Raw genomic sequence first — 22,300 nt, 5'->3', positions numbered from 1 at the left:
AATTTTTTTTGACATACTATATTTTGACTTTTTAGTGAAATTTGGGCGACATACTATGACTCTTTTAGTGAGATTTGTACGACGTGCTTTACTTTGATTTTTTTCAGTGACATTCTGACGATATACTATACTATAATGTTTTTAGTGTCATTCTTTTGATATACTATACTACGATGATTTTAGTGAGATTTTGACGACATACTATACTATCATGTTTTTAGTGTGATTTTTACAACATACAAAATAGATATTTTAGTTCGATTTTTACATCATACTGTACTATGACGTTTTAGTCTGATTTTTTCGACATACTATACTATGATGTTTTTAGTCTGATTTTGACGACATAATATACTATGACTTTTTTTCAGTGAAATTTTGACGACATACTATACTATGGCCTTTTTAGTGATATTTTGTCATATTATAATGACTTTTTTAGTGAAATTTTGACGACATACTATACTAATACTATACTATTTTTAGTGTGATTTTTACAACATACGAAAATAGACATTTTTAGTGTGATTTCCTTTGACATACTATACCATTTTAGTGAAATGTTTTGCAACATAATGCTATGACTCTTTTAGTGAGAGTTGTACAGTGTGATTTACTATGACTTTTTCAGTGAAATTTTAACAATATACTATACTATGACTTATTCAGTGACATTCTGACGATATACTATACTATAATGTTTTTAGTCATATTTTTACGACATACTATACAGCATACTATATACTTTACAGCATACTATAACTTTTTTTCGTGAAATTGTGACAACATACTATACTATGATGTTTTTAGTGTGATTTTTACAACATACAAAAATAGATATTTTAGTTCGATTTTTACAACATACAAAAATAGATGTTTTTAGTGTGATTTTTTTCGACATACTATACTTTGACTTTTTAGTGAAATTTTCATGACATACTATACTATGACTTTTTCAGTGACATTCTGACGATATACTATACTGTTATGTTTTTAGTGAGATTTTGATGACATTCTATACTATGACTCTTAGTGAGAGTTGTACGACGTGATTTACTATGACTTTTTCAGTGAAATTTTAACGACAACATATAACAACAACATATACTATGATGAATTTTCAATTCAATTTCAATTCAATTTTATTTATAAAGCCCAATATCACAAATTACAATTTGTCTCACAGGGCTTTACAGCATACGACATCTGTCCTTAAGACCCTCACAGCGGATTTTAGTGAGATTTTTATGCCATACTTTTTCACGTTACATTTTTATACCATAATATGCTGACTTTTTAAATGTAGTTGTTTATAATCCCATACTATGTCATCATATTCACATTTTTATTCCATGCTATCATATTACTCTCCTATAAAACATTCATATCATACTAAGTCATGACTTGTTTTAATCAGTTTTCTATCATTATACTATGACTGGTTTTTTCTTAGTCTTTTTTTTTTATATCACAGTACACTATTACTTTTTATAACTAGAAACTCAGACTCAGAGAGTGCAGATCTCCGTCAAGTAGGTGATATTCCCGCCCCCTCTGCATCAGATTTTGCAGCCTGCATCGCAATTAGGTTATTTCCATCACTATCGTTATTAGGTTATGTGCCTATGCCTACGCCCATGTCACCATGGAGACACTGGGGTGTATTTATTTCGTTTTTATTTTGTACCAACACAGAATATGTTTTTTTTTTTTTTTTGTATTTTTCACTTTATTTTTTTCCAACACAGAACATTAATTTCAACTTTAGAATTTCAACAATATTAAGCAAGTAGAACAAGACATGCTTTCCGGCCACCACATGGCGCTATTTTCACGGTCTTTAGAAATTGGAATTGCTGCTCAGGCTGTCAAGATGATAGACTTTATTATTTTATCCACTTTGCTTCAACCGATCACCACCAAAATATTATCATCTGTTCCTTGTCCCATTATCCACATCCCCTGAAAATGTCATCAAAATCAGTTAATAACTTTTTGAGTTATTTTGCAGACAAACAAACAAACAAACAGACAAACAAACAGATAAACAGACCAACGCCGGCGAAAACATGACCTCCTTGGCGGAGGTAATTACGTATTTATATCATACAATACTGTAACATTTTTATTACATTTCTCCCAATCATAATTTTGTCTGAATTTGTTATGATATCATACTATATTATGACTTTTTAAAATCCTATTTTTATATGATATTATTCTATAACTTTGTGTTTATGACGATTCTGTACAATACTATATTCCGACTTTTTTCTGGGATTTTTTTTCATATTAAATTATGACTTTTTTATATCATACTAAACTATCACTGTTTATAGGTGCAGAACAGTCAAGGGTAACGATAGCTAAAAATCAAACAAAAGTGAAACCATTTACATCACATTTAAATTTCACCACCTCTGCATCGACAGTGCTGTGAAATGTGTAGCTAAAGCTCACTGAGTCACTGGAGTGTCAGACTAAAAGTAAAAGCCTGTTGCATATTTTTTGTCTCAAATTTGAACTGGTTATTTAGTAGTTTATGGGTGTCGGCCTTTCAAAAGCAAAATTAACCAAAGCTGACATCCCTACTTCTGAACACTGTGGGGTACTTGTACACCTCCAAGATGTACTGTGATAATGCCCCAACTTTTCAGTATTTTCACAAATTCGACTACACTTTTAATAATCTAAACAAAAATACCAATAAACATTACTGTTTATGGCAACCATAAATGCATACATATAACCAGCTGTGCTCAGCTGTGCAGTGGATTGTGTTGCACAGTGAGTAACTTCATAAGTAGTTATCCTCTCCTTCCAGCAGCCCTCGTGGCCTTTGTGTGTGTGCATGATGTGACAGATCGATCTGAATCAATTAGGCTGCTGTGTTTGTGATCATCGACTGACGACATTGTGAGGCCTTGACCCCCTTGAGAAAATAGAGCTCAGACCTTGCATGTGACGACCATATTGATCTTTGCAAGCACACATATTAATTGACCACCACATTGTATATTCATATCAACACAACACAGAGAGCTCTATGGTTCAGAGTTCATCAATTGTTCTCAACCTAAATGAGTACATTGCAGACTCATTTGTTTATCGATGATCCGGCTAGAATCCTAATGATGTAAAATGTCTATAAAACATGAGACTTTACTACACAATGAAACTGGAAACTTGGCCAAGTGGAAAACGGCTTGGCAGAAATTTTAAAAGACGGGAAAGGCTGAGGAAGTGCTGAACGTTCAGTCACACAAACACACACTATCTTTGATTTTCTCCCTCCCTTCTCCCACCTTTCTTTTCTTTAGACACACATCATGCTTTACTGTTGGACCTGAGGAACCTGTGCTTACTAATGAGAGACCCAGAAAGCCCTCCATTCATCTTAGTGGTGTGCTTGTGTATGCGGTATCATTACTCCGTCCCTGGGCAAATTATTAATGTCTGTTGTTCCAGTTGTTTTGGGCATTAGAGCAGAGGGCTCACAGAAATCCCTGGAGAAATTATTGTGGTTTTCACCAAACAGAGAACGGTAAATAAAGAGGGAAGAGAGATAAAGCAAAAGCAGGAGGAGAGCTGCCAAGGAAGTGCCGAGGAGCAGATAAGAGTGTACCTTGTGCCGTCTAGAAAAGAAATCCTCCTCCATATATATTTATATATGCATGTATGTGTCTACAGTTTGCTTTATAGAATGTGATTTCTCTCTTTCTCTCTCTCTCTTTTCTGTTTTTCTTTCTTTTTTATTTTTTAAGGAAAGTATATTCTTTCCCCAAGACTGTCTTTTTTCCCACCTCGCCATCTTCTTTGTTGTTCGGAGTTGAAACTTTAACTCAGGGTTGAGCATATAGCACAGCCACAAACCTTCAGAGTGCGATGGAGAGGAGGAAGATAGAGTGATGACAGGGTGATGCTTCTGAGAAATCGGAGAGAGAAAGAGGGAAAAATCAGAAAATCAGAGGGATGTGTTGGTGATTGGACTGAGAGGGAAATGGTGTTGTGCTGAACTCCAAGGTTCTCCATTAATCTCTCCTTTACTTCCTCTCTTTTGCCAGTTCTATCAATATAAATAATCACTGTAATAAACATGACTTCTATATACTTTCTTTCCATGCAGTTAGGTCTGGGCAACAGGGCTGAAGACGGGGCACAAAATACTATATAGTATGCCAGAAAAAAATTTTGTATGTCCCAATACACAGTATGTCAAATGCAGTATGCCAAAAATACCAGGATGTTCTACTACATCCGGTCTGATTTTGCAGTTTGCAAGCCAGCATGCTTTTCTGGCTATTCTGACCCACAATCCTCTGCACAGCGAACGATACGTCACATTGAGTGAGCTGCAAACAGATGACAGCTGTTTGACAGCTTATTGACAGCTGTCAGAAGTCACAATGATAAATGACCATGCATTCAAGTAACTGATGACCAGTCAAACAGTATTAATAGGAAAATTGAAAAATTAGTCATAAATATCACAAACAACAAAAGGACATAACTATAAAAATGAAATACAGATGTAATTTCACCGTCACAAATACGTTAGAATCTACAATCTTACTTTAAACGTTAAAGGAGAAATCCAGTATTTTGCACTTTGAGCCCCATTTCTGGCTTGTTACCTCCGCCAAGGAGGTTATATTTTTGCCAACGTTGGTCTGTTTGTCTGCAAAGTAACTCAAAAAGTTATGAATGGATTTTGATGAAATTTTCAGGAAAGGAAAATTTTGGTGGTGATCGGTTGAAACAAAGTGGATAAAATAAAAAATAAAGTCTATCGTCTGACAGCCTCAGCAGAAATTCCAATTTCTAAGACGGTGAAACTAGTGCCATCTGGTGGCCGGAAAGCACGTCTCGTTCTACTTGCTAAATATTGTTGTAATTCTAAAGTTGAAATTAATGTTCTGTGTTGGAAAAAAAGAAAGTGAAAAATACATAAAAACATATTGTATTCTGTGTTGGTACAAAATAAATACACCACAGTGTCTCCATGGTGAAGGCCCGATTGTCACAATTTTGGTCTTAACCACTCTATTTCATCATAAACAACCCAGAAATGGGGCTCAAAATACCGGACTTCTCCTTTAAAGTTAAACTACATACACTGCAAAGTAGCAACAGCAGATCTCTCTGGGTTGATCTCTGTGTGCTGCTTGTTTTACCTCCAAGGTAACCAATATAAAAGCAAGGGGGTCAAAGTTCAGGAAAGGTGCATAACTTCTAAAAGGATTCACACAACCAAACTTTATTGAAAGACCCCAAACACACTCCATTTTGACACATCCCTTCTCCTAACTCCCCAGAGGTAGATTTTAGTCCATTTGCTGTACTCAGAGGCTTCTCAGAGGTTTCTTAACTCAAGCTGAAACTTCTTTAATCACAGAGACAAATTTCTCAACATGTGCAGGCTCATTTAAAAGGCAGTTAAGTTTCTTTTGTATCTTACTGTTACCTCGGGCTAATTATTTCAGACAAATAAAGATCACTGCAGTGAGAGAGGAAAAAGAGGATCTTAAATTAGGATCGGGCTGAGACAAGAGGAAGTCTATCTCTTAGGAGCTGAATTTAAGAAGTAAGAGAAAATGGTCAAAATCTCATATTGGTGTTATACTGAGCTCAGTTATATCCAGGAGAAACAGGCCAGGCAAAGAATAGATCTTATTTTAAATTTTCTTTTCCTCTGGGTCAAGACCCAGCTGTCATCTAGTTCCATTATATTGGAGAGAAGGCAGACATCTCTATGGCTGATATCTCCAACACTCTGCCACTCACACCAAAACAATCTAGACTGATAACCAGAACTACAGGTAAGAGGGAAAAATATGCATTTGTGATTTGGCAACCTGGTCTTATTTTGTCGAATTGCGGTGCTTGGGCAATGACTTCCAGCGTCAGACACTGACGAAAAAAGCCGTCCTTTCACGTCGGCATGATACACGGCTGGTTGCCGTTACTGTTTAATGCTATCTGGTGGCGTCATAGAGAAATGCAGCTAGACAACAACGCAAGCAAAGGGAGCGAAAAGTCCAAGTAGTTGGGAAGGGTGGTGGATGGGTTTGATAATCACCAGTGTTCTAAACCCTGTTCTTTTTTCTGAACCCAACCACATGTGTGTTTGCTAAACGTAACCAAGTGAATCCCAAATTGCTCCCGATGGCTGTTCCATTGGTGTGTCAGTGTGTGTGAATGGCTACTGAGTAGCAGGTTGTACCATGTATGGTAGCCTCGGCCACCAGTGTGTGAATGTGACACAGCATAAAAGTGCTTTGAGCTTTGAGTGGTTTAAAGACTAGAGAGGCGCTATACAAGTGCAGTCCATTTACCATTTACTATTCAATTTGCACTGCTGGAAGATATTTGGGGCTTCAGAAACATATTTGTACAGAGTTGTAGATGCACGTTGGGACAGATGGAACATCTGACATCGAGCATTTCCATTAATATTGTGACTCTAACATGGCTTCTAAAAACACTTGATGGCTATTAACAAGTAACAAATAGATACAAGTTACCTACACCAAGCTGTATCCAAATAGAGTTTTTTGAGTGATGACATCAAAACCATAAATTGTTTCAACTCTGCCCAGTCTCCCCTGATCAACGCTACATTTCCTGTAGCAGAAAAAAACGACACAGATCCGGGAGAAATGCAGAGACAGAGCTGACAAAGATGGCAGGTCAGTCGTGTGGGCACAGTACAGGACAAAACAAAGCTCAATGTAAACACTGTCAGACACTGTATCGCTGCCTCCACAATGCAGTGTGTGTGTGTGGTGTTCGAGGCGAGAGAGATGATGTGTCTGCACTCGGGACACGCAGGTGAGCTGGACGTCAGGCTGGCAGTAAACAGCCACTTCTAAATGCATATAGGGGAAAGAGAACATATGGTAAACAGTGGCTTATTTACACATCTAGCAGATATGTGAGAACATTAGCATTCATTCAGAGTCATGCGGCCACCTGATGAATGTTCAATATTCCCTCTCTTCTACCTCTGGGTTTGTCTCCAGCTCTTGAGGGAAATATCTGGCTCTTTAGCTGCTAAATGTCACACTACACTCACCAGCTAGTTGCCAACCTTACGTGCTGCTGACTGCTGGGCAGCAGCAGTGTTTGACACTTGCAGTTTATTATAGAATTATCTAATGAACTTCCTCCCTTCTCATATTTATTACCTTATTTCAGCACATGGTGGACAAACCTATATTAATATATACTGAAATTAATCTCCCATAAGGCCTTAAAACATTACATGATGTGACCGTATATACAGAGTGGCTGTGAAGCATGTCCTATCATTTGACATAATAAGACAGGAACGTGTGAGCGTCAGCTGTGAAATGTTTAGAGAGCCGAGCTGTTATTGGGCTTATGACTGTTATATTGGCGCATTATGTTCATGTTCCCTCCGCCGACCTCCACTCATGGATGTAATTGGATTTCTGGAAGTGCCGATACACGTGCATACACAGGCATATTGAACGGAACAGGTGCACGTGTGAGATGTGCTGCAGCAGCAGCGGCGGCGGCTCAGAGGAAGGAAGGCTGCAGAAGTGGCTGTCTGTTAATGCAAATTAAACAGGATGGTTCCATGTACTAGAAAAGTAATAGTGCATTAATATAAAAAGGTTGTGATGTTCATCTGGGGCCCTCCTTTTCTGCTGTGTCGTTGTCAATCTTGTTTCTACTGCAAAAATGCCTCCCACCCGGCTCTATTATATACAATTTCATTTTCTACGACTCATTTTTTGACAGACAAATAGCCAGAGGTGCACACTGACTTTAGAGGAAATGTCTTAGTGGTAGTGGTGGTATAGTGCTGGCCATTTTTTTGGACATCAGAAAGCAATTTCTAAATGCTCAGGACCTGATTTAAAAAATGAAGAAAAACTGTTTCCCTTATTACAAAGCCTGGGTTGTAATTAGTTAAGACGTGCATCATATGGCAAGTAAAGGAGACAAAAACAGTAGTTATAGTTAAAGTGTGCCATATTGAAGGCAATGACGGGAGGAGGAGTGGTAGAGAGGGTGAGGAGTGAAGTTTGGAGGAGGTGGTGGTGACGGATCAGAGATGACTGGAGAATTGAAGAGGAGAGGAAGGTGATGAAGGACTGGAGGAAGCAAGAGGGGAAATGGAAAGAGGTGACAGTGTGGTGACAACAGGCAGGAGAGGTGGTCAATAGCTGAGAAACTGCAATCAACTCAACCTGGAGTCGATCTGAGCCGTGATATCACATTTCAGACTCAACAAACACTTATTTTCATTACACACTGATCATTTTGCCAAGGAGAAAAGTCAGAAAATAGTGAAACATGCCCGGTGTAATTTTCCCGAGCCTAAATTGGCATCTTCAAATGGTTTGTTTTATCAAACAAACAGTCTAAAAACCCAAAGCTCTTCAGTTTATTATCATGTATGACACATGACAGCATCAAATTATCACATTTAAAAAGCTTAACTCCGTAAAATGTTTGGCTTTTTTTTACTTTTAAAGTGATTATTCAATGATCAAAATAGCTGCAGCTATAGTTGCATTTACATCACTTCCATTTTGCAGATGTCATGTCATGTACTTTATTTATATAGCACTTTACAACGACCACAGGTGAATCAAAGTGCTTTACAAGAAATTAAAAACACAATAAAAATAAAAACAACAAATAAAACGATAAAACAATAAAATAAAATAAAATAAAATAAAATAGGAGTGTCACCACATTACTGAGTATTCAAATCCATCCTAAATAAATAAGTTTAAGTTTGGATTTGAAGAGGCTCAGGTCAGAGGCAAGACGTATGTCAGTGGGGAGTTTATTCCAGAGCCTGGGTGCGGCAACAGAAAAAGCTCAGTCACCCCAGTGTTTGTATTTAGACCTGGGCTCTTCCAGCAAGAGTTGGTTAGAGGACCTCAGCTTTTGTCAAGCCATCCATTCATCTATTTTCAACCGGGGACAGGTCACAGGGGCAGCCTCACAACCAGCCTCAGCTCAGCCCTGAGCAGAGTGACCGTCCTCTATTGACCGATCAACAGACTGCAGTGTTCACAGCTCCACCTTTTAGTGCCAGATCTGTGTGCTAGGTACCCCAACAGAGGGGGGACCAAAAATGGGGACGGTACAGAACGGTTCCACTGGTACCATCCACAGCTTTTCACAGTGGAATGGGAAAAAATGCGTACTGAACTGTACTATACTGCTCGGTGGAAACGGGGCTTTACAGCACAAACACACTGGGGAACAAATGATATACACATTACACATCTACTCAGTGTGTGAAAAATGTGAGAATCAACATCCTTAATGAGCTGTAATGAATTGATTAGTGGGCATCAGTTCTCGCTGACCTCATGGTTTCCTCACTGACAGCAGAGCAGTTTCGGTGGAATGACTGCGCTTGACCGCAGACTGTTTTGAATCAAGTTATATCCTTCTTACTACTACAGACAAATTATACAGGGCCACATGTCGGTCATGTCTGTCTGTTGTAGAACCTGAAATCCAGCTGGTTGATCAAAGCTGGCTGTCATGACTTTCATGGTGTTGGGAGGAAACTCATTAACATGTTACAGCAGTTTCAATTATTCCCTCTGTAATGAACAGAGTTGCACTATTACAAGTCTTTTGCTTTAAACCCCCCTTGATTTTAGTGGCTCCAAACGGTACAACAGTATAAACACATACTGTTTGTGTGTGCAGAGAAAGATTGCCTTGCCTGCACTAAACTTTGACAGCCCCTTTGAATCTACTGAGAAAAAAAAGATGACAAAACCTTCAGAGATATGACCACACAGAGGCAATTTTGGGCATGTGACAGGAAAGTAATATAAGACGCTGCTGCGCCTATAGGGTGAGAAGAAAAAAGATATCTTAACTCTTTAAATGAGCAGCAAGTAATGACTTCAAACCTCGGGGATTTTAAACCCTATGGTGAAGCAGCACACATAGGGAGCTGGAGGAAGTCGAGACTGCAGTACAAACACAAACTCCAAAGAAGTTTAAAGTTTGAGGGAAACAGTCGGAGACAAACCTAAAGCTGGAGGGAGGGGGAGTGTCTCTCATCTCTGCCCCTGGTCGTCTCCCTCTGGGTTGCGGCATGAGTTACTGTATAGCTTCTGCTCTCTTGGTGTTCCCCCAGTGTCAGTATGGACCCAAGTTTACCATGCCGCAGCCGGCATAAATGCTTTTCTTCTTCATATATAAAGTTTGCAAAACTATCTCTGGAAAAACATTTTAATGGCCAGATCAGGGGTAGGAAGCCCATTGCTCAGGAGGCACATGCAGCCCTTTGGCCCTTCTCCAGTGGCTCCCTGCGGCTCTGACAAAAAATTATATGGAAATGAAAACGGTTATTTTTTTAACATTTTAATTTTCATTTATCACTGTTGGAGCCCTAAAGTGATTCTTACATTTTCCAGTTGTGTAAATGTGTAGCCTATTAAAAAAATGTTTCATCATATGGTCAACTATGTGCGCCATACATCTACAGCCTGGCGCCTTTTCCTAAAATCTGCTGAATCTCAATAGCAATGGCGAGTCTTCAGTCGACTCAAGACTTGATCGACTTTTAGGGCTGCCCCCTAAAAGTCGACCAAACGTTAATCGACCAAAAAGGTCATTAGTCGGCAAGATGTCATCACTTGATCGCAGAAAAAACAAACAAATGTGAAACTCTGTTAGGAGCTGCGCCTTGTAATAATAAAATCTAAACCTATATGACTGGACCATGTGGGAATTTAATTTGAAAGGACAGACACAGGAAGTGTCCACGCTCAGCAGTCAGACAGGAGTCAGGTTAATTGCCAGGGCTGGTACCTGCGGTTATTCCACAGGCTAGTTAATAACATGTCGGGCAGGAAATCCAAAGTGTGGGATCATTTTGAGAAGGTGAAGGACGAACCCAAGGTGATATGTAAACTCATCTTCATTGGTCGACTACAAACATGACTGCCCAATCCCAAACCACTCCCTCCCCACTACCACTTCACTACCGAGTGTCACTCCAAATCAAGTTACACTTGTAGCTGCGGAGGGCACTCCTGATTAAGGGGAAGTGTATGAAGAAGCCAAACCATGGGACGCCCTCGCCACTCTACTGGAAGAATGAAGCAGATGTGACCATGGATACCGACAGATGCTTTGTGAAAGCAAAACAGAGCAACAGGCTATAAAAAAAACCATTTAAATCTTAATTAAAATGAGTTATATTAAAAATAAACTTGAATAAGTCAGATAAGAGATACAGTGCAGTATAATCAAAGTAATTAACTTGTTCATATTTTCTAGACACAGTTTACACATTTACAGATTAATTCATCTGGGCAATCTTACCTCCATCCCTGCTTTGCAGCATTCCTCTTTTTAGTGAAGAGACTGATTTTTAAACCGTAGATCGATTAACTGCTTTGTTTTTTCTTCTGTCCCTGTGAACACAGAATTACATATATATTTTTTTAAAAAATTATGAGAATGGGATGAGGAATTTCTTAGACAGTTTTAAATAGTTTATTTAAAGGTGCAAAAAGCGAAATCATTTCACCGCTAGGTTCGCTGTTGTGCACTGCCTGTAGACCAAAACAAAGTGTGTCACGAGCCACTCCTCCCTCTACCTCTGCTCTCCACCCCCCACCCCAGTCGCCTCGTCTGTGCAGCTGAGCACCGCAGCATCTCCATGAACTATCACATCCAGACGGTCCCGGTGTTTCTTCCGCAGGCTTCACTTCACTCAGCTGCACTCAGCTGCCAGATAAACCCACTACTTCTTCCCACATTAACCTGAATAACAAACCAGGGCTCGGTGCTCCGGTTGGATTCAAACGGAGAGGCTAACTGGCTGTGCTGGCAGCTGAGTGAAGTGGAGTCTGAGGAGGAAGCACTGGTTAGCCCTGGTTTCACTGCAGGCAGATTCACTCGCCACAGGGGCGAGGAAATAAAACCTAAACAGCCAACTTAGTTTAGCAGTTAGCAACGTCTTTCACTCACTCTCAGTCTCTGCTGTGTTTAGCTATTTCCCTGCTTTCCTGTTAGCATTAGCACTAGGCCACGCTAACGCCCCTACTCTTCTCCGTGAGCCGGAGCCATGAGCCCACGAGCCCGCGGAAGAGAAGAGTAGGGACGCTAGCGTTAGCACTAGTCAGCTGCCACGCTAACGTTCCTACTCTTCTCCGTGAGCCTGTGAGCCCACGGCTCATGGCTCCGTCTCACGCAGAGTAGGGACGTTAGCATTAGCTCCTGGAGTTAGCACTAGAGCTACTACGGCTACTGGAATAACAGCTATGGAACGCTTCTATCAGCTCTTCAAGTCATAACAGCTCTTCTAGTCGAAATAGCTAAACACAGTTGCCAGGCTGCCCACCGGGCTACATTTTACAATGCTAATTGCTGCTAATGTTAGCTGGGCTGCCGGGCTATTCACCTAACACAACCGTAACGCCTGACCCATTGCTGGGACAGAGCCACTAATAACTCAAGCTCCTGAGGATCTAAATGATGCCTTTTGGTCGACTAGGAATATTCTTAGTCAGGGGCAGCCCTACTAGATTGTTTACATCCACGTTTGCTTTCTTTTTTTCAGGCTTTTTGCTGGCACATTTCTTTAAATGCTGCTGCCACTAACTGTCAGTGGAATAGTGTGAAACCGTTGTCAGGAAGGTGTATTTATCATGAACGTGGCTCGGAAAGGACACAAAGGCTCGATTCTTTTCCGGTTAGACAAGAACGAGGTTTATTCAAAAAAGACAGGCAGGGTTCGGTACACAGAATATCAATCAGGACTGGCAAAGGTTTCCAAATCGTGAGGCAAAGACTAGATCAAAAGACAAAACTGTTATTACCGGCAAGACGAGACAAGATAGAGTGCTGGAACGAGGACTGTGAAGTACGACGAACTGGCAACAAGACAGGGGAAGACGTGAGGGTTAAATACATGAGGTAATAGGGGTTGATGAGACACAGCTGGGGAGGAACAATCAGGGAGCAGGTGCAACAACGCCAGACAGGAAGTAAAACCTACAGAGACAAGGAGAGGCAGGTGAACACTTACAGGAAGTACAAGACAAGACACAAAACATGAACATAAAATGGGTAACAAACTTAACAGAAAAACAGGATCATGACAGTATTATGTCATCTGTGAGCACATGCATGTAGATGTGGATGTTTGTGTGCATTGAAGCATGAGATACAGTGAATGGGGATATTGATCCCAACCCATTTGGGCTGTCTCCAATCATTTGACCAAAGCTTTACCAGCAGGCATTGTTCCCCTTATTCACCTTGTAATAAACAGCATCATTAAAAAGGTGGCAGCCATCCCACCACATCTGGACTTTGAATGATCTCGCTCTGACGCAACATTAAGTCACAGCCACAACTTAACACTGAATAATAAAACAGTTATACAGGGATGTTTTGTATGAACTTCCTTTTTGTATATATTGTATATTATTGTAAAATGTTGACACCTTTATTGATGCTGCATCTGCTGCTCTACTGATCAGATATAATCTGAAAGAATAATGCTCAGACACCTGAGTCATGAATCAAACTGACTCACTGATGTTAAAATATTTAATTATTTGTATTCCAGCGTTTGTTCGCTGCATTCAGTGCTGTCTGCCAGCAGAGGCAGGTGAGCAAACTGATTTGTTTGAAGACTGAATCTCTGTGTGTGCGTGTGTGTGTGTGTGTGTGCGTGTAGAGACAATAACTGCTGTGATAGAGTCCCTCATCCCTTGTTCCCTCTGCCTCTTTCACTTTTCAACTTTCAGAGAATCCTTTCTTTTCTTTGTCTCACCTCCCATTACTCTTCTCCTCTGTCATCTTTAGACACTACACACACACACACACACACACACACACACACACACACACATACACACACACACACACCCACATCCCAACCCCAGCACTGCAATGCTAACAGTCTGTCTTCCTTATTCCTTACTTAAGTGATACTGGATTGTTGTGTTACAACATCATCACTCACACAGTAACACACACACACACACACACACACACACAAACCAGACATAACAGCAATCCTCTTCTCAAGCCTCTGCCAATCACAGGTTGGTATCTCACACAGGTCACTATCATAGGTGCCAGTATTGATTGACAGACTTCACAGCATCTAAAACACATGACTTTTTGCTGTAGCTGAACACATTTTTAACAGTAACAGAATCCATTCCTATAAAGTCACATCACCCTGTCTGTTACACTATCCATCAATCTGTGCATACCCCCTATTATAAAGAAAACCACATCAATCAATGAAATCTGAGCAAAATCCAACCTCTAACAGGTAGCCTGACATTGAACACAATATGGCCTGGCAGGCTGCCTAACGTCAGCCTGCTGTCATAAGTCACCGTCCGATCCTTTTCATCTAGTGATTGCACATCATAGACATCATAAAGTTTTTCAAGAAAACACTATCTGCCATGTCGTTAGCAGCCGATGCATTCAGTGATCTGCCGGACACTATTTCAGGTTGGGGACTGATTTAAAAGCTGACTTCTTTGGCCTGGCCTGCCCTGGCTAACCATGATGACTCAAAACCATTGCCCTCGCGTAGGCTAACAAACTGCAAACAAGCTGCCAACAAGGCTATAGGCTAGCATAAGTTGTCATGAGAACTTATTAAATATCTCTTGACGTGAAACTGAAACCTCATCTAGCAACATTAGATCCCTGGCTGACATGTTGTGTTAACTCAGATTTTACTGAAGTAGAATAGAAAGGTTACATTTGTTACGTTCTCATTACAAGTTTGTCTGCTTCCATCCTCTACCGTCTGAAGGTTAGCGTTAGCAACGTAGCAAGTGGCTTGCGACACGTTCTGTAAGTCCCTGTTCCACAGCTGATTGAACTTTGACCCCTTTCTTTCTGTCACTCAACCACATCCAACATAAAGATGCAAACAAAGTATTAACAATGCACTGGTTAGCAATATGTTTGCATTGTGTTGATTTAATAGGCTTCTTTCAACATTCTTATTTTCCATAATTCAACCTAGTCTATACAAGAGGTCTAGGGTCTCGACAGATACGCTGGACAGAGCAGGTGAACACTATGGCAGAGTGACTTAGGTTAGAAAATCACAAGGCAGAGCTTCAGGTTTATGTGGCTTTAATTGAAGAAAGTGTGGTTCTGTGAAACACAATTTAGCAGTACAATATATATTAATCACTAAATGACACTCACATGAAACTAGGGTTACATGCAAGGCATATAAATAAAAATGCGTTTAGATTAGGTAACTAACTCCTTTACATCATAATCCAGATTATCAACAAAGGACAAATATCAACTGTGCAAACAATGTAAAATGAGGAGCACATGTCTAGCCTAGCTAGTACATGCAAGCTAACATAGCTAATGTGGCAAATTCACTGTAACTAATTTACTGTTACTGAAACTCTTGCAGATACAGATTAACATCTACATTAAGATGTAGTACTTAAATAAAGCAGTTTAAACATAAACACTCACATTAGTCAGGTACACACACTTCCCCAAACTGGAGAAATCCACACAGCTCTACACAGCTTCTCAGCAGACAGACTGATCAGCCTTCACAAGGGAAGTCAGGGAAGAGGAGGAAGATGATTGACAGCAAGGGGCAGCAGGTTGAGTATACAGTAACTTGAATCTACTGTAGGTCAGTCTCATATTTTAAGTCTAAATTTTGCCATTATAATTCCCTTAAAAGTTGCCGGAAGCCACCATTTAAGGGTCTGTTTTTCAAAATATTCTCCTGGGGGAGCATCAATCAATCAATCAATCAATCAATTTTATTTATAAAGCCCAATATCACAAATCACAATTTGCCTCACAGGGCTTTACAGCATACGACATCCCTCTGTCCTTTGGACACTCACAGCAGAAAAGGAAAAACTCCCCCAAAAAACCTTAACGGAGGGAAAAAACAGTAGAAACCTCAGGAAGAGCAACTGAGGAGGGATCCCTCTTCCAGGATGGACAGACGTGCAATAGATGTCGTACAGAGCAGATCAGCATAATAAATTAACGGTAATCCGTATGACACAATGAGACAGAAGGGGAGACAGAGACAGAGAGAGATGCAGGACAGACGGTAACAGTAGCCTACAACAACATTAACGAAAGTAATAATATTATCATTATAGTTCTGGTTATTGTGGTACAATATGTTGAAAGTGTATATAAATGTCTGACAGTATACATGTGTGACAATAATCATATGTGTATAATAATAGTAGAAGTATGACTTATGATAACAGCAGCAGCAGGAGGCATCTGGCAGGACCACGGCAGCAGCACAACCACACACGTCACGCTGTCCAGGCACCGCTGTGATATGAGTTAATCTGAGAGACAGTGGAGCACAAAGGCTCCGGACCCCCCTAGTTAGACCACGCTTAAGCCCTGGATGTCTACAATGTCTGGCACTGCCTCCGACTGCCAGTCAGCTCTCTGTTGTGAGTTTACCTGTTCTGCTGCCTGTGATTTCTTGCACTGTGGATTACCTTACAGCATGGCTGCACATTCTGCCTTTGTGTGTCCACCACAGCATCCACTCATTATCACCGCTGGTTCCTCAATGGTTACGACCTACCTACAGTCGGCTCCTCACAGGTGTGTTGGCTTCCCGTGTGTGTTCCCCTTGTATCGAACCCTCTGCTCATCTGATGCCACTTCCTGTTTGCTTCTTAACTGTACTGCTGCACACCTCTGAACTGTTTGTTTCAGCGGACACCAGTGACTCACCAGCTCTCTGTTCCAGCGTGCAGAGTATTGGACTGAACCTGTGCCCCTTAAATGCAGAGAATTCTCTGAATCTTTTGATGATGTTATAGTTGATGGTGAAATCCCTAAATGCTCTGTAATTGTGCATTGAGAATAGTTATTCTCAAACTGTTTGCCCACACAGTTTTTCAAAAAGTGACCATCCTTGCTTGTGAACACCTGAGCCTTTTTAAGATGCCCCCTGTACCTGTTGGTAAATGATACTATCAGACCTGCCAACCTTGAAGAAAGGTTATGAGTACCACCTTACCAGACACTCGTGCGTGGTCATGAACATATGCGGACACGGCGGCACTTTTTTTTTTCTTTTTTTTTTTTTTTTTACCATAAAAGTCAATATGCACATGTGGCAAACAGAAGAAACGAGTGTATGTTTACATATTCATATCTATAGGCCTAAGCCCCACATACGTCCATACACGCCCAATATTTGTTTTACGGCGCAGATCAAGGTCAATTTCATCAATCTGATGGTAGTATTGATCATCTGCTTAAAAAATACGGTAATATGTCCTGTTGTGACAAAAAGAAACATCACATGGCGAAATCCTATTTTCATGCAATTTCATACAGAAATAGATAATAGATCATAGACAAGTGCATTACATTAGCATTCCTCATCATGTTCTTGTGTAGTACGACACCTATTAGAACTACTCTCTTCTTATTGCCTTGTTTTTTTCTTATAGAAATTCAGCAGACTCATCAAACAAAAAGTCTTTTTATCATAAGTGTGTTATAGTTATTCAGGCAGGGCACATGGTTTCATAACACAGTTGAATGTAAATTTGTCTGCAATTTGCTTACCTTGGTACAATTCTCACGAGCAATGTATCGACGACAGGCGACTTTGACACCGCCCCGCCCACCCTTGAAGGTCAAGTTAATTTTATTTAATTTTATTTTCTATATAGTGCCAGATCACAAAGAAGTCACTTAAGGTAACCTTTCCTATAGAACAGGTCTATACCTTGTCCTTTTATTAAACAAACTAAATAGCCTTATGTTATTTATCTTATTTACAGACCGCGTGTCATTTCTGTCTCTACATGGTTGCGCGTTTACAGTCCTCCCCTGCTCTCTGTATCGCGCATGGTGGAGTTTGGCCCCATTGGGCGCACACACACACGTGCCCACACACACACACACACACACACAAGTGAACACACTAGAGGGCGTAAAAATAAAAAATAAAAAAGGACTCGGCGGTGGAGTGAGATTTATTAAACGGGCGTGAGGAGGTGATACTGTCTACCGGACTGAACACACGGTAACTCCGGTCTGAGCTGACAGTGAGGAGCTAATAAGAGCTAACTGCTAACAGACAGAAGCTAACTGCTAAGATAGAAGCTAGCTCTAATAGACACAAGCTAAAGTTAACTGTTTACAGACAGAAGCTAACTGCTTACAGACAGAAGCTCTCAAAGCTCTCAATTTTTCTTACGTCATTTTACCTGTCAGCGTTGTTTGAATTGATAGAGTCATCACTGAGGACTACCCAGAGGTGTGGGCGAAGAGGGTTTATCTATCTTGACGGTGAGGGCGACAGTGTACTGTCTCTAACTGGATGGAACTGAATCAAGCGCATCTTAGTCATCCGTGGATGGGGGGGGGGGGCAATATGCAGCAATCTGATTGGCCAAAATCTTTTCGTTCTGCCTACGCGCCTATATTCACCGGGTATCAACTTGAGTGACATCTTGCATAGACAAATACACTGAAACCGGCGAAATGCGCGATCGAGTGATATGCGTACTTTTAGAGCATCAAATCGTACCAGCGTACTTTGATGTCAAAATGCGTGCCTGATACGCAAAATGCGTACAGGTTGGCAGGTCTGTACTATCATTTACCAATTAGCCTCATTACCTGTGGAATGTTCCAACAGGTGTTTTTTGAGCATTCAACAACTTCCGCTGTCTTTAGTTGCTCCTGTCCCAACTTTTTTGGAACGTGTGCAGGCATTAACATCAGAATAAGTGTGTATTTTACAAAAACCAATACGTTTATCATTTTGAACATTAAATATCTTGTCTTTGGACTTTATTCATTTTGAATATAAGTCAAAAAGGATTTGATTGTTATTATTTACATTTTACACAGTGTTCCAACTTTTTTGGAATTGGCGCTGTATTTTGGAGCTATGAAAACTCCCACTGACAAATACATTAAAATACAACCAACAAAATCCTAAAGTCCAATAGTATTTATTTTCTTTGATTTTCTTTTTGTAGTTCTCCCCAGAGAGCAAGCCATACTCTGGCACAATGCAGGACCATCTCTACAACTGTGGTGTCAATGCTGATGAGATGAGTTGGGTCTGTCCTGCTGTCCAGTGACTGTGAGGCGACAGTGGCAAGGAAAAACTCCCCACAAGAGGAAGAAACCTTGGGAGGAACCAGGCTCTCTGGGGGGGCCCATCCTCCTAAGGGCAAGGGAACCATCAGCTGCTCCTGGCCACGGGACATCTTCTTCGTTCATCCTCCAGTCGTCTTTCTTGGTCATCTGTTGTCCACCGTCACGTTGAACAACTGCACCAAGAAAACAGACAAGATTAGGAACTCACTTACCTTCCTTGTCCCGCGGCGGGTCTCCTGGCTCCATGATGGTCATCCTGTCTCCGTGTGATGTATCCAGGTCCCTCACTACGACATCACGTCTTGACTGTGGCAGATCCCTCAGTCCGACATCACGTCTTGACTGTGGCAGGTCCCTTAGTCCGACATCACGTCTTGACTGTGTCCAGGTCTCTTAGTCCGACATCACGTCGTCAGTTGGGTTACACTACTGAGAATGAAGACAACACACTTGATATAAACACTATGTTGGCGCATTTAAAAATCTCTCTCTTCTTCAGGACTTGAGTTAAGGATGTGACAGTGTTGTCCTCTTACTTCTCTTGTAGAACAGGATGTAAGCACCCCTCTTCCGCTGCTCACAGACTAACTTGCCGGACGTCTTAAAGACCATTGAATCATTGTAGGTGAGCCAATGATCATCTGGTTTGTCCGGATTGTGGTCTGGGTGGATGCCTTGGCTGATGTAGTGTCCTATTAAGAGAGAGAGCTTGATTAATATCTTGAAACAAAGTGGAGGTTATGAAGGTTAACTGATAACAGACAAAGGGGAATTTTTCAGAATCACGACAGCTCAGCATATAACTCACCTATAAAGCATTATTATTTATTTCTTAACCATTCATAAAACCATTAGTTACAACTTAGAGAGTGGTATCAAAAAGATTCTGAATATGACATGATGATTAAAACTTTTATGGTTTTCTACATAAAACATAAGAAGGTAGCAGAAAAGAGTTCCAAATAACGAGTGCTAATAACTAAATTCATCAATCAAAAGGAAAAAATAACCATCAGTTTCACACAGAAAAGGATAAAGTTCCACTAAAACTACTCAGAATAAATAAAGTGAATAATTATAATTGGTTAATTCCATCAGGACCTGAAACGTTTCTATCTACAACATGACAGAGGACGACAGACGGTCACATTCAGCCTTCAGTGTGTGCTTCTCTTACCCATTTCTGTGGAGCCAAAATGGCTGATGGCGCTGACCAAGCTGTAGCAGCCTCCATCCTGTGAAGGAACACAGTTCATAAGAGTTAGCTTCACACGTACACACACAAAACAACAGCACACACTGTACACGTTTACTTTCACGTGAGCCTGATTTTTGTGTTTCTGTTTTTCTTTACCTGTGTGGAGGAGACCGGCAGGTCCCTTGTCAGCCTGACAGGGTCATCAACCTTCTCAAGCTCAAAGAAGGGAGAGTAGCGAAACCTCTTCAGCTGCAGGATGAGCACTCTGAGGGAAAAGATATGAAAATATGAAAGGATTAATGTTAAGCCTAAAGACAAAGTGGAGCAACACATTCTCATCCTAACTCGTCAGATACTGACGCTTTGTCAGTGGACCTACACCTCAAAATATGACACCCTAGGTACCCCCCTGCGTCAGCTTTGGATATTCAGGGACGACACGATAATCTATGCTCCTTACATGCATTGTGTCTTTTCAAAATACACTTCTGTTTTCACAGGAAATGTGCAGTTTCTGCTCGTTACGTGCATACGTTCTCTCTCAAAATAAACTTGCAACGTAGGTAAAAGACTTCCTTTTTATGTTTACTTCCTTTCTATTTCAGGTTTAGGCAACTAAAGTTAGATTTAGACAAAAACCAACATGGTTTGGCTTAAAATAGGTTCAGTCGTTACCAATGTCGTTATGTTACATACGTCACGTGACATACTTCAGTAGTGTAGCGTGCTACACACGCTAGCACACTATGTTATTATCAAAATAACTCCACTGATTTTGGTTTCACACTGGAAGTGAACAGTTGGCTCAGAGCTGAAAGTCCAGAGTCTGTTTGACCCATTCACCTCCCCTCCTGCCTGCCCTATACAGACTTTCTTTCCCTTTACACTACAGTTGTTGCAGGCAGCGTCACAAACTGCTGCTGCCCGCTGCGTGTCATACTGCCACAAAGGGTGCCTCTGTGCGGCAGTGTCTGACGCTGAGATCAACTGACTCTCAAGGGTCCCTCAGGGTCAGTGGACCCCAGTCTGGGAACCACCCAGGTCAGGTGATCATTTATGTCAGATGTGATGTCACTTACTGTGGCAGAGTGAGGAAGGATGATCTGCAGCTCGACTTGTTCCCTCCGCAGTCACACCTGAACTCCACCTCCGTCTCCTGCAGAGCAGCACAGAGAAACAGGCTGTGTGTTATGAACACAACTACAACACGTCCACATGCTCAGACATAGCCAGTCTGTGTGTGTGTGTGTGTGTGTGTGTGTTGCATGATGTTTTAGATCAGTCAGTGATCATGTGACTGAAGGAGGATTTGTGGATTTTACCTTAAGGTACTCCTGGAGCATCTCCTCCACAGAGCCTCCAGGGATGAGGTCTAGAGACAGGTTTGTGGATTCCTCCTGTCTCACTGACTGTGCTCCACAGCTGCACATTAAAGAGACAATACACATTAATATTGGCTGCAGTGGTCACAACACAGTTTTGTTTCATAACAGGACAAGAGCAGGGCTTATTCAAGAGCAGATCATTAAGGTGACACCATTAAAAATTGACTGTGTGTGACCCTGAACTGTGCCGTCTCACCTTTTGCATGTCCTGGTGTTCTCTATTGTGATCACCAGGTTATCCTCTACAGGGCAGGTATAATGTGTGCCCATGAAAGCTGCTGTCTCCTGCAGCAGAGGGGCCAGACCTCTCATCTGTTCCAGGACTGTAGTCAAGAACTCATGAGCGTCCTGAATACACAGAGAAGAGTTTAAACACAGAGCCCAGACAGTCAGGAGGTGAAACAACAGAATGTGAAGGCTGCTGACTCACCTTTTGCTGAGTGTCCCAGAACTCAGGTGCCTGGGCAGAGACCACATCCTTAAAGGACTTCAGGAGGGGGATTTTAACTCGTGCGTCTATGGACGAATGAACGCCCCTGACATCCATCAAGCTTCTGCA

The 22,300-nt window shown here is 41.0% G+C and overlaps 1 protein-coding gene across 3 annotated transcripts in view; it reads right to left on the bottom strand.

Moving 5' to 3' along the window:
* Nucleotides 1–18,420: 18,420 nt before the first annotated feature.
* The window catches only part of LOC125901590 (ubiquitin carboxyl-terminal hydrolase 37-like), a 311,232-nt gene continuing 307,352 nt past the window's right edge, over nt 18,421–22,300 (bottom strand). For 2 of the 3 annotated variants that reach the window (XM_049597312.1, XM_049597310.1), the window contains 8 exons: nt 22,172–22,295; nt 21,938–22,089; nt 21,679–21,778; nt 21,436–21,512; nt 20,513–20,621; nt 20,336–20,393; nt 19,695–19,850; nt 18,421–19,587 (listed from right to left, as the gene is read on the bottom strand). In XM_049597312.1, the coding sequence (XP_049453269.1) occupies nt 19,580–19,587; nt 19,695–19,850; nt 20,336–20,393; nt 20,513–20,621; nt 21,436–21,512; nt 21,679–21,778; nt 21,938–22,089; nt 22,172–22,295 (784 nt within the window). In that variant the 3' untranslated portion in view covers nt 18,421–19,579. The remainder of the gene's footprint in view (nt 19,588–19,694; nt 19,851–20,335; nt 20,394–20,512; nt 20,622–21,435; nt 21,513–21,678; nt 21,779–21,937; nt 22,090–22,171; nt 22,296–22,300) is intronic. The other variant, XM_049597311.1, reaches the window with a different exon arrangement.

Source organism: Epinephelus fuscoguttatus, linkage group LG15 (assembly GCF_011397635.1).
Source record: "Epinephelus fuscoguttatus linkage group LG15, E.fuscoguttatus.final_Chr_v1".
Lineage (NCBI taxonomy): Eukaryota > Metazoa > Chordata > Actinopteri > Perciformes > Serranidae > Epinephelus > Epinephelus fuscoguttatus.
The sequence above is the reverse complement of the archived record's forward strand: the minus strand, read 5'-3'. Positions and strand labels throughout refer to the sequence as shown.